At 33.4% G+C, this 14,745-nt stretch overlaps 1 protein-coding gene and 1 non-coding gene across 3 annotated transcripts; both read left to right on the top strand.

The window, feature by feature from the left end:
- Positions 1-5,014: 5,014 nt before the first annotated feature.
- Positions 5,015-5,130, top strand: LOC130801975 (U5 spliceosomal RNA). Its single transcript, XR_009039697.1, has one exon. It is a non-coding gene; the product is annotated as a U5 spliceosomal RNA (small nuclear RNA).
- An 894-nt stretch (positions 5,131-6,024) lies between these two features.
- Positions 6,025-13,601, top strand: LOC130801375 (uncharacterized). Of its 2 annotated transcripts, none has more exons than XM_057665218.1 (8): positions 6,025-6,199; positions 6,682-7,838; positions 7,971-8,036; positions 10,426-10,570; positions 10,657-10,875; positions 11,291-11,474; positions 11,919-12,114; positions 13,261-13,601. In XM_057665218.1, exons 2-8 carry the CDS (start codon positions 6,682-6,684, stop codon positions 13,373-13,375), a joined length of 2,082 nt encoding a protein of 693 aa, XP_057521201.1. In that variant the 5' UTR covers positions 6,025-6,199; the 3' UTR covers positions 13,376-13,601. The 2 variants fall into 2 exon arrangements, with proteins under 2 accessions (XP_057521201.1, XP_057521200.1); XM_057665217.1 differs by having other exon boundaries at positions 6,666-7,838.
- The last annotated feature ends 1,144 nt before the right edge of the window (positions 13,602-14,745 follow it).

Here is a 14,745-nt window from a genome sequence, read left to right as displayed (position 1 = left end):
TGGCTTACAATAAAATTTTTGTTAGATTCAGGGGTATTTGTCTTCTAGGAATCCAAGAAATAGAATGCCTAACAACCTTGTAAACAACATAACAAATCTACATCCTTGTTTTACAATGATATGCACCCCAGTCCCTAGATCTGATATGTGCTTCTTAGCTAGCTGTTTCATGGTCTGCTGGTTGGTGTGTTGCTGGCTGTGCTTTGACTATGCTTGTGGCTGTACATGCTACTCCATATTGCTCCTTTACTGCATTGTTTGTGCTGTTTCACTGCATTATTAACCTGAGGGCTGAGATAATAACCACGTATCACAACATCCCCTCAAACTTGGGATTAGTACATTCCTAGTTTTCTTTACAAATGTTTTAAATGAACAAAGCACAAATTTTTAGTAAATATATCAGCTATTTGGTTGTGTGTTGGTAAATAAGCCAATTGTAATAACACTTCTATATACAATTTTTATATGAAAAACCGGCTTCCTTGCAATATATAGTTGAGTGATTATCAGAAAGTAGTGTAATATGCTTTTGAATACAAACACCTAATTCCTAAAGTAATCTAACTATCCGAGTAACCTCTAATATATTTTTTAAAGTATGTAATTATGTTTTCTCATGAGAACACCCAAGTGTTTGCATGAACTGACTCAAACTTTGTACTATATAGAATAAATCTAGGTGCTTTTGTTAGTTAGGAAATTCAACTTTCCAACTATAATTCTGTATAGTATTGAAATCTTCAACTAAAGTGCAATAGATTGCACCAATGCTGATCTATTGCACTACAAGCATAATTCTACAAATAGCTTGGCTTATTGGTAATCCTATTTGGTTTCTTAAGGCTATTTGGTCATTACTGATCTTGTCGTGTGTGATTAGGATTATCCTTATTAGATCACGATTCACCAGTTTGTGCACTTGTTTGTTGATAATAGACAATTTCTAAGTTACTTTATTATGTACAATGACCATTGACTCCAATACTTACATAAGTAGTACATGTCTCCCGCCTTGTTTTATGAGCTAAACTTATTGTTTTTTACTTCCTGCTATTTGCAGATGATATTGATGTGCTTTGTTTACTTCTTAACTTGGATTTCTGTGACTACTCTTGTTACTTCCTGTCAACTGAATATTTATTTTAGGACACAATTATCTTCCTGTTGAAATTGACGTACACAACGTACTTTATCATTGGATGGGTGAGTAATATGTTAGAAACTTTCTTTATATCATTGCTATAATTTTCATTGGGCATATTTTAGTCCACAATATCAAATGAATGGAACCTAAGACACCAAATATCAATATCAAGAACTACAAGATTTTGACAACACAAAACTCAGAGTGTTAAGATAGGTAGCTCTTCATTCTAAATACATGTGCAAGTCTTCTCTTCTTCAGCAAAACAGCTGGTTGTGTGCATCTTCTGAAGCAAGTGATGATCAGTATATTTGGGCAACAACAGCAGCTTCCAGAAGGTTGTTTTATCTTTACAACAGCAACTTTGTCATGATTCGTGCTTCATATCTATCAACGGTGTATATGCTGCCTCAATCAAGGGTCAATATTTAGAGACATAGAATTAATTAGATGAGCTGTCAGTTTGTTGTAACAACCTTTGTATTCTGTTATTTGTTTGTTATGATGCTTAGTTGTTGGTTATCTTATGCCTATATATGCATAGGTTCTTTTGTACCTTCAGATTATATTTTCTTGATTCAATAAATGAGAATACTGTTATTTGTTTGTACCTTTTCACTCAGGCATAACAAAGCTCTGTATTTGAAATTACTGCTTTTGATATGGTAAAATAACAATATTATTGGATTATTATGAGTATAAAACGAAAAAAGAAAAAAAAAGAGTTATTTGCTGCGGTTTTGCCCCTGACCGCAGCAAATAACCCTCCTTATTTGCTGCGGTTTTTGCCCATGACCGCAGCAAATAATGCACTTATTTGCTGCGGTTTTGAACCGCAACATTTAAAAAAGGACATTTGCTGCTATCACAATTGCTGGGGGCCAAAACCGCAGCAAATAATGGCAAAATAACCGCAGCAAAAGACATTTTTTCCACTAGTGACATTTCATTGGATTTATAGTGCATTAACACTTTTAAAACATGTGTGATTATATTTTATTTTATATATGATAATTTTGAAATCAAGCATAAGCACTTATAAATAGTGATCAAAATTAATATAACACATGATCAATATAAATTGTGATTAGAATTTTTCTATAAAATAAGCATATCTCATTTAGACACTAAAAGTAATCATTGGATTTTTATTAATATTAAACGAAAAAAGCAAATATATATATATATATATATATATATATATATATATATATATATATATGTTATATGCTGCGGGCCACCTAAAACCGCAGCATATAGTTTTTTTCCACTAGTGATTTAAATTTAATAAATATTTGCAAGTTCTCACGCTTCTTGGAGGATTTTTTTTGAGCCGAGAGACTCATTGACTGCACTCTCCTTTATTCGTATGAGTTGCTGTCTCCATTCCTTCGCCATACCCTAATCATAGTTTTTTTTATGAGTGGGATAGATTGAGTATGATGATTATGATGACACTAAAGTAATCATCAAAAAAATTGTCACGTAAAAATAATCATATATAAACTCATAATGATAACATATAAAAGTATATCCTTACAGTAATTAAATAAAAACTCACAATGATAACTTTATAATATCCGTGTTAATCCTTAAAAAAAATCATATACAGGCATAATTTGATCAATTTGACTTTAAAATTAATCATCAATAATGTCATCATTTAAAAATAATCATATATAAACTCATAATGATGACAAATATTAGTTTACAATAATCAAATAAAAACTTACAACAATAATTTTATGATGCTCATATTGACATTAATACTTAAAAAATATTCATATACAATGATAATTTGATTAGTTAGATTCAAAGGCGGTGTTTGGTGTAGATTTTAACGTTTGGTAATGGAATGGCTTAATTCAATTCCTGAAAATTTGTTATTTATAAAAATATTGGAAACTCAATCCATTACCTTCAAGAATCCAATCCCCTCAAATGCTTCACCCCATTGTGGAGAGGAAACTCACTATTTTCTTTTTAAATTTCTTTTATTAATATTGTTTCACTAGAAGACGGTTTAATAAGGGCTGGCCAAATTTTAATTTACTACAAAAGATTTTTAGTGATAGTTTTTTAAATTTTTTTTAATATAAATAATTTGAATTACTTGTATGGACCCATCTCATTCAAAAATCTGTGTGTTTTTCATTTATTTGTCTTATTGAATCCTAATCTCAAAACATAAATAGTCATAAAGCTTCAATTGTTTCCCAACCCTCTTCTTGAACTCTCATTTTATTAGGTAAAAGTTAATCAGATTAAAACCACCAATTTGAACCAAGCCAAATCGAAAAGCAAATATGATTTGGTGATTTTTAACGGAAAAAATAACATTAATAAACCAACTTTTTCACCCATCTGCTTTGAATAATCACAACTTTGAATTATTAAAAATAATACTAATAGGGTATGTTGATAGCAAACTAAAAATAAAAATTAAATTATTAAAAATAATAAAAATGTGAGATTATTTACAACAAATGGGTAAAAGATTGAATTAATAATATCACTTTTAGGAAAATAAAATTTGAAAACTAAATTATTGAATCGAAATAATTGAAAGTTATATAGATAGGTCCATTTGGTAAATAATATATTAGCCCAAAACTTTAAAAGTCACGCATAACCCTAATTAATTAGTCCGTGTTATATAAAACCGTTTCATACAAGAATTTGTGATAATAATTTGATACATCTGGGCCCGGGTAGAGCTGTTCAAAACAAACCCGACCCGAAAATCCGACCCGGAATCGAAAATTATTCGACCCGAAAAATGTAAGTTTTTTAGATTTACCGAACCGCAATTGCCCGAACCGATACTTCACTCGAACCGTTTGATAACCGAAAAGGGCAAAATCGAACTCGAACTGCAACCGAATTTTATAATCGACATATAAACCTTAACCGATGTTACCCGAACTGAACAGTGATCGACCCGAGTCAAATCCGACCCGAATTATGCACGTAACCGAATGTAACCTGACTAAAACCGATTAAGATCGAACTGTTTTTAACCCGAACTGATACAAACCCGATCGATTATTAATCGAATTGTTTTTAACCCGAACTGATACAAACCCGAACCGATTGTAAATCAAACTGTTATAAATCCGAATCAAATTTTCACCTAATTTTAGCAAATTAAGTCTAATTTCAGTTTTCTAATAATACGGAAAAAAGAAAAACACAAGTTCTATACAGAAGAGATTGCATACAGAATATATATATATATATATATATATATATATATATATATATATATATATATATATATATATATATATATATATATATATATATATATATATATATATATATATATATATATATATATATATATATATATATATATATATATATATATATATATATATATATATATATATATATATAAACTAATTGAAATAAATTGATTTGCCTAATATTAGGGCTGGCAAAAGCTGACCCGACCTGCTAACCTGATCTGAAACCGACTCGAAATTAGCGGGGTTGGGTTTAGATTTTTGACCCAATTAATTAAATGGGTCAACCCGACCTGATCTGTTTATTAAATGAGTTAGGTTCAGGTTGAATATTTAAACCCGAAAAAAATCTGTTTAACCCATTTATTAAATTTAAGACGGATCAACATTTGCCAAATACTTCGTAAAACTAAGATAATACCAATTACCATGTATTGAGGAGTTTGTCAGCTGAAGATGACTTTCAATAAGAAAGGAAGTTGTCCCACATCGGCTAAGGGATTTGTCAGCTGAAGATGACTTTCAATAACAAAGGAAGTTGTCCCACATCGGCTATGAAAGATACTAATAAAAGAAAAATCCTTTAAATCACTTCCACAGATCTCATACCAACTTACGCAGTCACGCTGTGAGCACAAAGCGAACTATTCTTTTGCCTTTTATTAAAGAATACCGTGTGCTTGCTGCATTAAGTGGCATACGTTTATTTTTGGAGGAAGTCTTTAATTAAGGTTAAATGGGTCAAATGACCTGAAATATATGAATTTAATGACCTAAATAAAAAGTAGGTTAAATTGGTCATTAGCAGGTTGATCCGATCTGCTACAGATCAGGTCGGGGTTTCAATTTTTGACCCATTAATTAAATGGGTCAGGTTCAGGTTAAGGGTTTATTGACCCATTTTTATATGATCTGAACCTGAAAATGACCCAACCCGACTTGTTTGACACCTCTATCTGCTATATCTGATAAAACAATCGGTAATTATTTTTTGTAAGTAAATGAGCATACATCAATTAAAAACCTGACTATTAACTTATTTCGATATTGACCCGATCAATAGTTATCCGCAACCGATAACTACTCGAAAAATAAAGCTCGAACCCGATCTGTACCCGAAAAAACCGAACCAATTAGTAATCGATGACAACCCGAGACCGATTGACACTCGACACGAACTTCAACCGACACCGAACTGATGCTAACCCGATAGGTTGAATAACCGATCTCTAACCGAACCGTGACTAACCGACTCGACCCGAGTGTGACCCGTTATAACACACAGCCGAAAAATAACCGATCCGAAATGCAACCGAATCGAATAACACCTGTCCGAAACCGACCCGATCAACCGAATGAACACCTCTAGGCCCGGGTATTAAAATTATCTAAAGCCGGATTCGTGGATTCGAAAACCCGATTTATTATTATTATTTTTATTTTCCTAAACTAGTCGCTATATCCGGAGTAACGTATTACTCATTTCAAAGAACACAAATTTTTGTGAGAGACGTTTTCTTTGAGAGACCATCTCTGATTAAATCGACTCATAAAAAAATATAAAATAAAAATAGACATTAATATTTGATGAACTTGCTTTAAATACTTATTTCAGGAGAGAGGAGACTCACTATTCAAAAAATTATACATCAAACTTCTTTCAAAGTAAAAAAAAAAAAAAAAACTTCTTTCTCCTTCATTCTCTCTCTCGTCTCATTGCTCCTCTTTCTCCCTGAAACCCTCCTCTGTCTCACTGTCGCACACCGTTGTTGTTCCCAAGTTCCCTAACCACTGTCGCCCCCCGGTATGTACTCCTCTCTTGTTAATTTTTTTCTTGATTATTGTAGGATTTGTTAGGGTTATTGTAGGATTTGTTAGGGTTAAACAATTTTAGAAGAAATTCTAATTTAAAAAATATCGAGGGAACTAGAACATTCTATTGTATGGTACCGTGTTCGATTGAGAGTAGAAATTGATGCAATGTGAAGAATGAGTTGAAATAGTGAAAATAGGGTTTAATTTGGGTAATTTTTAAAACTACCTAAACATACTCAGTAATATTCAGAAATTGTTAATTATGTCCTTAATCAATATCAGGCAATATTGAATGAACAGGAACCTGTCAAAAGTTCGCAATTCGAAAGATTTTTTTAAGTAGCACTAATTTACAAGTCTACTAGGGTTCTTAATGATTTGTATTAGATTTCAGTTTTTGGTTGTTTAATGTGTAAATGTTTTTTTGTGTTTTACTGATTTTATTGCTTATTGAGGTTTTGGATTTGCTAGATGGCTTCCTATAAGGAGTCGGACCCTACATTAGGGTACTTGACAAAGAAAGAAACAGAAGTTAAGCTCCCTCGTGCGACGAGAGTTAAGAACAAAACTCCTGCACCTATTCAGATCACTGCTGAACAAATCCTGCGTGAAGCTCGTGAACGCCAAGAATCTGAGATTCGTCCACCCAAGCAAAAGATTACTGATTCAACTGAACTTGCAGATTACCGTCTTCGAAAACGCAAGGAATTTGAGGATTTGATTCGTAGGGTACGATGGAATGTTACTGCATGGGTTAAGTATGCCCAATGGGAGGAGTCCCAAAAGGACTTCAAACGTGCTCGGTCTGTTTGGGAACGTGCTTTGGAGGTTGATTACAGAAATCACACTGTGTGGTTAAAATATGCAGACATGGAGATGAAGAATAAGTTCATAAACCATGCCCGAAACGTGTGGGATCGGGCTGTTTCCTTGCTCCCCCGAGTGGACCAGTTGTGGTATAAATATATTCATATGGAGGAGATGCTTGGCAATGTAGCTGGTGCTAGGCAGGTTTTTGAGAGATGGATGCAATGGCAACCTGATCAGCAAGGATGGCGCTCCTACATTAAGTTTGAGTTGCGCTACAATGAGATTGACCGGGCTAGGGCTATATACGAGAGATTTGTGGATTGTCATCCGAAAGTTGATGGATGGATTCGTTATGCAAAGTTCGAAATGAAAAATGGGGAGATTGGTCAAGCAAGGAATTGCTACGAGAGAGCAGTCGACAAGTTGGCTGACGATGAAGAAGCAGAGCAACTGTTTGTGGCTTTTGCTGAGTTTGAGGAAAGATGCAAGGAAACAGAACGTGCTAGATGCATTTATAAATTTGCTCTGGACCATATACCTAAAGGTCGAGCAGAAGAGGTTTATAAAAAGTTTGTTGCTTTTGAGAAGCAGTATGGGGACAAAGATGGTATTGATAATGCCATTGTAGGAAAACGGAGATTCCAGTATGAGGAAGAGGTTAGGAAGAATCCCCTTAACTACGATAATTGGTTTGATTATATTCGGTTAGAGGAAAGTGTAGGTGTTCAAAATAGAGTAAGGGAAGTGTATGAGAGGGCAATTGCCAATTTTCCTCCAGCTGAGGAGAAACGCTACTGGCAGCGTTACATATATCTGTGGTAGGCATTGGTTTTATGTTTGTTATTTACTGAGATTTTTATTATATGTGGAATAAATTTCGAATATCATATGTTTCTGTTTGACTGTTCGTGAAATTGATATATTATGATCATCTTTTGCAAATATTATAGGATCAATTACGCTTTGTATGAGGAACTTGATGCACAAGATATGGAACGAACAAGAGAGGTTTACAGGTAATTCATTTACGCCTATCAGGTTTACACTGCTGTCTTGCTCTATTCAATGGGAAATGTGAGAGGGCCCTGTTCTTTTAAGTGCTTATGAAACAATTATATTTGATGTGTCCATGCTGTTATTACTTGCTTTATATAGTTGCAGATTATGCTCCCTATATAGAGAACTCACAGGTGTAGTTGTGTTTTGTTCATTGCCAATTATTTTTCTGCGATATGTGAATGAGGATTTTGTGACAAAATTGGCATGATTATGCTACCCTTATCCTAATTTTAAGGGACATGAGGTTCACTGAGGCAGAAAAGGTCCTTTTTGTGAGACACAAGGGCAAGGCATGGTTCTCAATTTCACTGAAAAGCTCCAAAATTAATTTAAACATTTTTAATTTTTAAAAGTACAAACAACATGCAATTAATATTATAGTAATATATACGTAAACTAAACACTACTTTAGCATATAAAGTCATACGATAACTCGATAAGTTGATAACATAGTCTTGAGTCAACTAAAGAAATAAAAATTAAAACAATGACCGAGGTAAAGAAAGAGAACAGTCGTTCTTGATGATTGAAATGTTTTCTAACACACTTTTATAATCACCCAAATCTACATTAGAATCCTACGTTGACTAGTGAAGATGGCGGCACTTCAAGGTTACTTTTGCTCTTTCGTTTCTCACTCCATATTTTTGCTTTAGGGAAAGAAATGGAGTATATTTTTGCTTTAGGGAAAGAAATGGGGTATATTTTTGCTTACCATTCAATAAACAACTCAAATTGAGGGTTATTTCATTAATATTAGGCAATTAGGCAGACACATGTTATTTATCAAAATCACATATGGAATACACGAGGCGTACAAAGGTGCACCTTTGAAGAGCCTCCTTATCATGTTGCGCCTAGATTCAAGGTGGCGTTTAAGTGGTCGCCTCTTAGCGCCTCATGCCTAGGCGTGCTTCAGGCACGCTTTTTAAAACACAGCCCCTCTCATCTCCCCCACTCTGTCAGTCTCTAGGAAATCAGTTATTACTAAAATATATTGGTCGACAGTTTTCTGGATTGTCGAGTTTGATTCTCAGTGCAAACATTAATATTTCTTATGAGGTGTTCACATTTTATGCCAAAATACAGCCTGGTGTCCATTAATTTAGGCTCAATAGAGCATTAAGAGTTTTGTTTGTGTGTTGTACGCTTGTACCTATGGGAGATTGTTGATGGAGAATGAATATCTAAACATTTATTATGATGTCGATTTTTTATGCCTTTTGTTCCCTGGTCTCTTTTTTTCTTAGATTTCATGTTCTGGAACTAGTTCCTGTTATTTGAATTTTTCATCATCATAACATATCGATTATTGGCTGGAAATAAATACTTATGAAACCTTTTTTAATGTCCATGACACCATGATGTTATGAGAAGCTTGGGAAAAAAAATAACTATGATACCATACAACTGAGATGTTGAATACAGCACAACACCAAGGTGAGGAAACTGTTAAAATTGGCTATTCAACATTCTCAATCTCCAACGATATCCTTGTTGTAGGAAAATAATTCCTCTATGCCACCTTACGTTACACAGTGAGTGAAACAATTAAAGAGTGGTTTAACCTTTTCACTGCATCATATCTTCTTTCAAAAGTGAATTTCTACATCAGTACCTCCTCTGCATTAAGAGGCTGCCAACTACAACATCCACCTTCTGCACTAGTCCTCCCAGTATCCTTAACTTGTTGAACTTAAATTTTCTTGATACTACAGAAAGTCAGCAAACTCACATGGAAACTAATTTTGTTCTGTTTTAGTTCTAATTACTGTTATGTTCAATTGTCCATAGTGGCTTTATTTCGATGATACAGATTCCACCCAATCATCCAAAGATGAGATGTCTGTTACCATTCATCTAAATATTCTCCTAATAACAGAAGGCCTCTCCCCTCATTTCTTGCCAATCTGATTTTAACAACGTATTCAAAGCTGTGATCTAGATACCAATGATAACAAAGCTTATCAAATGTCATCTCCCTCTAGTTGTGAAACCATAAACTTAAATTGTTGATTAAGACGTGATCTTGCCAATAGGAAAGGCTGCATGAGTGGAGTGTAATTGCAGGCACGGTGGTCGTTATTTTGTACTAGTGTGTTTCATGTTGCAAACTTTCATATTGATGGTCATTTTCCATCCTCTTGACACAAGTTTCTCTCTCTTGTTTAATTTTATATACATTTTAGTGTGGAAATTGGATTTAATGGAAATGATTACTAGTCCTCAATATTCAAATTAGGTATATCATCTGAGTATATTGGTCGGGTTATTCTTGTCTATCCTTTCTGTCTTGATGTTTATCTGCATCTCGTATACTAAATGGTTGTACATGGATTTTTTCAGGGAATGCCTCAAACTGATTCCTCACCCAAAATTCTCCTTTGCAAAGATCTGGCTATTGGCTGCTCAGTTTGAAATAAGGCAATTGAATCTTGATGGTGCGAGGCAGATATTGGGTAATGCCATTGGGAGAGCGCCAAAGGATAAGGTTTGTACTGTGTAGAACTTCATTAGAATAGCTATCAAATTCTATCTATATGTTCATATTCTAACCACTATCATTTTTCTTGACAGATATTCAAAAAATACATTGAAATAGAGTTGCAGTTGGGAAATATTGATAGGTGCAGGAAGCTATATGAGAAATATTTGGAGTGGTCACCAGAGAATTGCTATGCATGGACCAAGTATGCTGAGTTGGAACGTTCTTTGTGTGAAACAGAAAGAGCTAGGGCTATATATGAGCTTGCCATAGCTCAACCTGCGTTGGATATGCCAGAGCTATTGTGGAAGGTAAGGAATCCCGACAAACGTTTCCCTGTTTGCATTGGAAAAATATAGTCATGACTAACGTGTAATTTCAGCATTTTGAAATGAATACAATGGTTTAAAATGATTGAAACTAGTTTTCTATAATTAGAGAGCTCCCTGTTTGCATGACATTTTGCATTCGTCTCTGTTGCCTCTTTTGTGCTTAAATTGTTTGTTCCTTCTCTAATTTGATCAATTATTTTCTAATAGACTGATAGAACTGATGCTACCTTTCTGATCTTTTTCTCTTTTTTATCTTTTCTTTTCCTGTGGTTATGTTATTTGATTTCAGTTTTGGTCTTTTTAGTTGATTTCATATTGGCATTTTTTTCAGACTATTTGAATGGCCTCAAACATGCATATGTTAATGTTAACGACACTTTGGATTTTGTGATAGGCATACATTGAATTTGAGATAGCAGAGGGAGAGTTTGAAAATACTAGAGCTTTATATGAGAGACTGCTAGACCGAACCAAACATTTGAAGGTTTGGATCAGCTATGCGAAGTTTGAAGCTACTGCCGAGTATAATGGGGACTCAGACATTTCAAAGAAGAAATTGTGTGTTCAACGTACTAGACGTAAGAATCTGATAATCTTTTAATTGCAAATATATCTTGCATCTATATACCTGACATATATCTGAATACTTTTAGAATTTATTTGTTCTTGGTAAATTAATTGAATGATGTGTCATTCTCTGTGTATTGGTGATTTGTATGTCTAGTTGTTAACTGGTATTTGATGGTCATAGTGAAACTTGTTTATGTAATGGTATATCATTGGGAAATTAAGTTAGGCTATGGTAATGGTAGAAAAGCCTCATTTTTGCACTGGCCTCCTTGTGAAGTACTTCTGATTGATTGTTATTCTGTGATAAGCTAGACATCATATTTTTGCTGTAAACACTTTCACAGATACTTGACCTGCACACTTTAATTGTTTCATTTGCGAAGACTTAAATTTTCTGGGTTTTACTGAACAGCTGAGCTAAATTTCTTTATTATTTTTGTCATATGTATCAGGAGTTTTTGAAAAAGCCCTCAGTCATTTTAGGGTTTCTGCTCCTGAACTGAAAGAAGAGAGAGCTATGCTCTTGGATGATTGGCTTAAATTGGAGAAAGATTTTGGGGATCTTGGTGATGTCAGTTCAGTTCAAGCTAAGATGCCAAAGAAACTCAAGAGGAAGCGACCTATAGAGACAGAGGACGGTACAACCGGGTATGTGAAACATTTTCTTGCAGTCTCTATTGAGGTGTGTCCAGTGTCCTGTGTCCACATAACTACTTTTATGTGGTATTCTGAGGTATGACTGTTTGGTCTGGGTTCGAGCATGGTCAAAACTCAAAACATAGAAATACTATCTTATCTACTAATGTCCATGTCATTTTAGCTGTTTCTAATTTAATACTTTCATGGAGTACAGGGGCTTGTAGGGTTCATTGTTGTGGTAATACATATGTGAAATGTTAGCATTTTGGTTTGCAGGGGGTTCTGGGGTTGCTCAATGCTGTGTTATATAATTTATAAATATGAATATATATTACACATAAGCTTTTTTGATTGGAGTTTCATCACGGATGAGATTGTTTTAGTTAAGTTGAACTTCTTTATTAATATTAATATAATTAATTAATTGATTTTAAGATGTTAATCTTATTTTATTTTAATTGAAATTAATTTTTACGTTAACTACAATAAAGTATAATAATATTAATAGTTTAATTAACTAATCAACTTTAACACAATATTTCATTGCCCAATGCCATCAACTTCAAAAATAAATAAATAAAAGAGCCCAACCCCTTCCCCTCCCCCTCCCCCTCCCTAGGATTGTTATTACCGCCCCCTCACCCATAACCTTACCCAGTAGTTGACAACCGACGACCATAGTCCATACTCCCCTCCCCTTCCCCTAGCCATCGACAACCATTATTCCACCTTCTTTCATCCATAAAATAACCTTCCCTGCAAGATTTGCTTTCCTCTTCTTTAAAACTGAGCTGTGCTTAAATGGAGTTTTTCAATCTGGCTGATGGGAAAGTGTCTTTTTGTAATCTCCTATACTATCTAACAGCTATTACAGACCATTGTTCATTATGGCTCTATGCGAACCTTTTAGAAACGATTGCAGTTGTGAATTGAGCTTGCTTATTGGAACTACTTTGCTTTTGTGAAAATCCTGAACCCTTATTTGAAATTTTTAGAATATTGGAAAATAGCTATAAAGAGCATATCCTTAATCCAAAGAGTTTGTGATTATTGTTTTAAGTACATCTATATGTACGAGTTTAGATCATATCAGACGAAGCTATCCCAATTTTTACTAATTTGTGATAACTGTTTTAACTCGAATGAATTTGATAGGTATGAGGAGTACTTCGATTACATGTTCCCTGAAGAAGCACAAACTACAAACTTGAAGATCTTGGAGGCGGCTTATAAGTGGAAGAAGCAAAAAGCTTCGGCTGATGACGATTAGCAGCATTTCCTCTCTCCCTTGCCTCTCTATATTAATTCGATTTTCTAATTGTATAATTTTCTGTTTAATCATTGTAAATTTGATTCATATGGAATTATAAGGAAAGGGTTTCCTTTCATGTGAGAATGTTTGCAGAAGTTGAAAATTTTGTCATTTAGAATTTCTTTCAATCCTGTTGAGGTTTTGCCTCTACAAGGCTACACTCTAGCTTTGGAGTCACTTCCCGAATAGTCTGAGTATGGTTCGTTTTCTCTCCTTTTTTTTTTTTTTTTTTATTACTTGGCTCAGTTTTAATTTGTCGAGTTCAAATCAAAGCATTATACTAAGCTTAGTGTTCATCAGTCGAGTTCGATTCAAAGCATTTATTTACGTTCTCATTTTGCGGTCAATTCAATATCAAACAGTTGAATATGATTATTTTATTATTGATTGTAAGAGGTTTAGCTTTTTTATTTAAAAAATTAACGAGTAGAGGCTACTTTAAGCTTACATAATTCGACACTATGTTAAGTGTTATCTTTTTGTCATATTCATTGATAATATTAAAATACACGTAATCTCATCATTCTAAGCTAAATAAAATCTAAGAAGTGAACATATTGTATTTTGTTACCTGGTTTCAAGCTATGACAAAAAAAAAATTATTTTTAGGGTAGGTTAGAGAATTTCTTGTAGATTTTAAAAATTTTGACAACTGATGTTTTTTTTGCATGTTAGATCATTTGCTTATCATAAATATTTGTGTTGCATGTAATTGTACCAAATTTTACTTAAACTGAGAGCTTGACATATTGTTTGAGTACCTCTACGAGTAAAATATTTTAGTTTTAGCGAAATTATTTTAATCTTAAATTCTTCAAAATATGAATGCATAACCATATATAACAATTGTTAGGACGGATAAGATCAAATTTAAAGGCAAAATAATTAAACTGAAACTCCAAATATTGGCATGTTGATATCAAGCAATACTAACGATTTGGTTTAAAATAGCCGATGAAGAGGCAGCTTGTATCGATTACATTTTTTAAATGTATGGAGTCATTTTTACCAAATTATTCATAACAATTGATATATTAGTTAATAGTTTTAGCTAGTCAAAACAACCAATAAATTCAGACAACAACCATTTACTAAACCTTTTGCTTTTGACTTATAACAATTGCTAAAAAAATCAAAGATAAAATTATTTGTCAAACACGACGTTCATATCTTTTTTATTGTATCACATCCTATAGATCTACAAATATTTTTATACTTCTTCTGTTCCAAAATACTTGCAACGTTAGCTTTTTTTCACGCAATCCGATATACTAATTCAATTCTTAATATCTATAATCATGTATATTAAAAAATAATAAAAACTTGAT

The sequence above is a fragment of the Amaranthus tricolor genome, chromosome 15 (assembly GCF_026212465.1).
Source record: "Amaranthus tricolor cultivar Red isolate AtriRed21 chromosome 15, ASM2621246v1, whole genome shotgun sequence".
NCBI lineage: Eukaryota > Viridiplantae > Streptophyta > Magnoliopsida > Caryophyllales > Amaranthaceae > Amaranthus > Amaranthus tricolor.
This window is presented reverse-complemented; position numbering and strand designations above follow the sequence as displayed.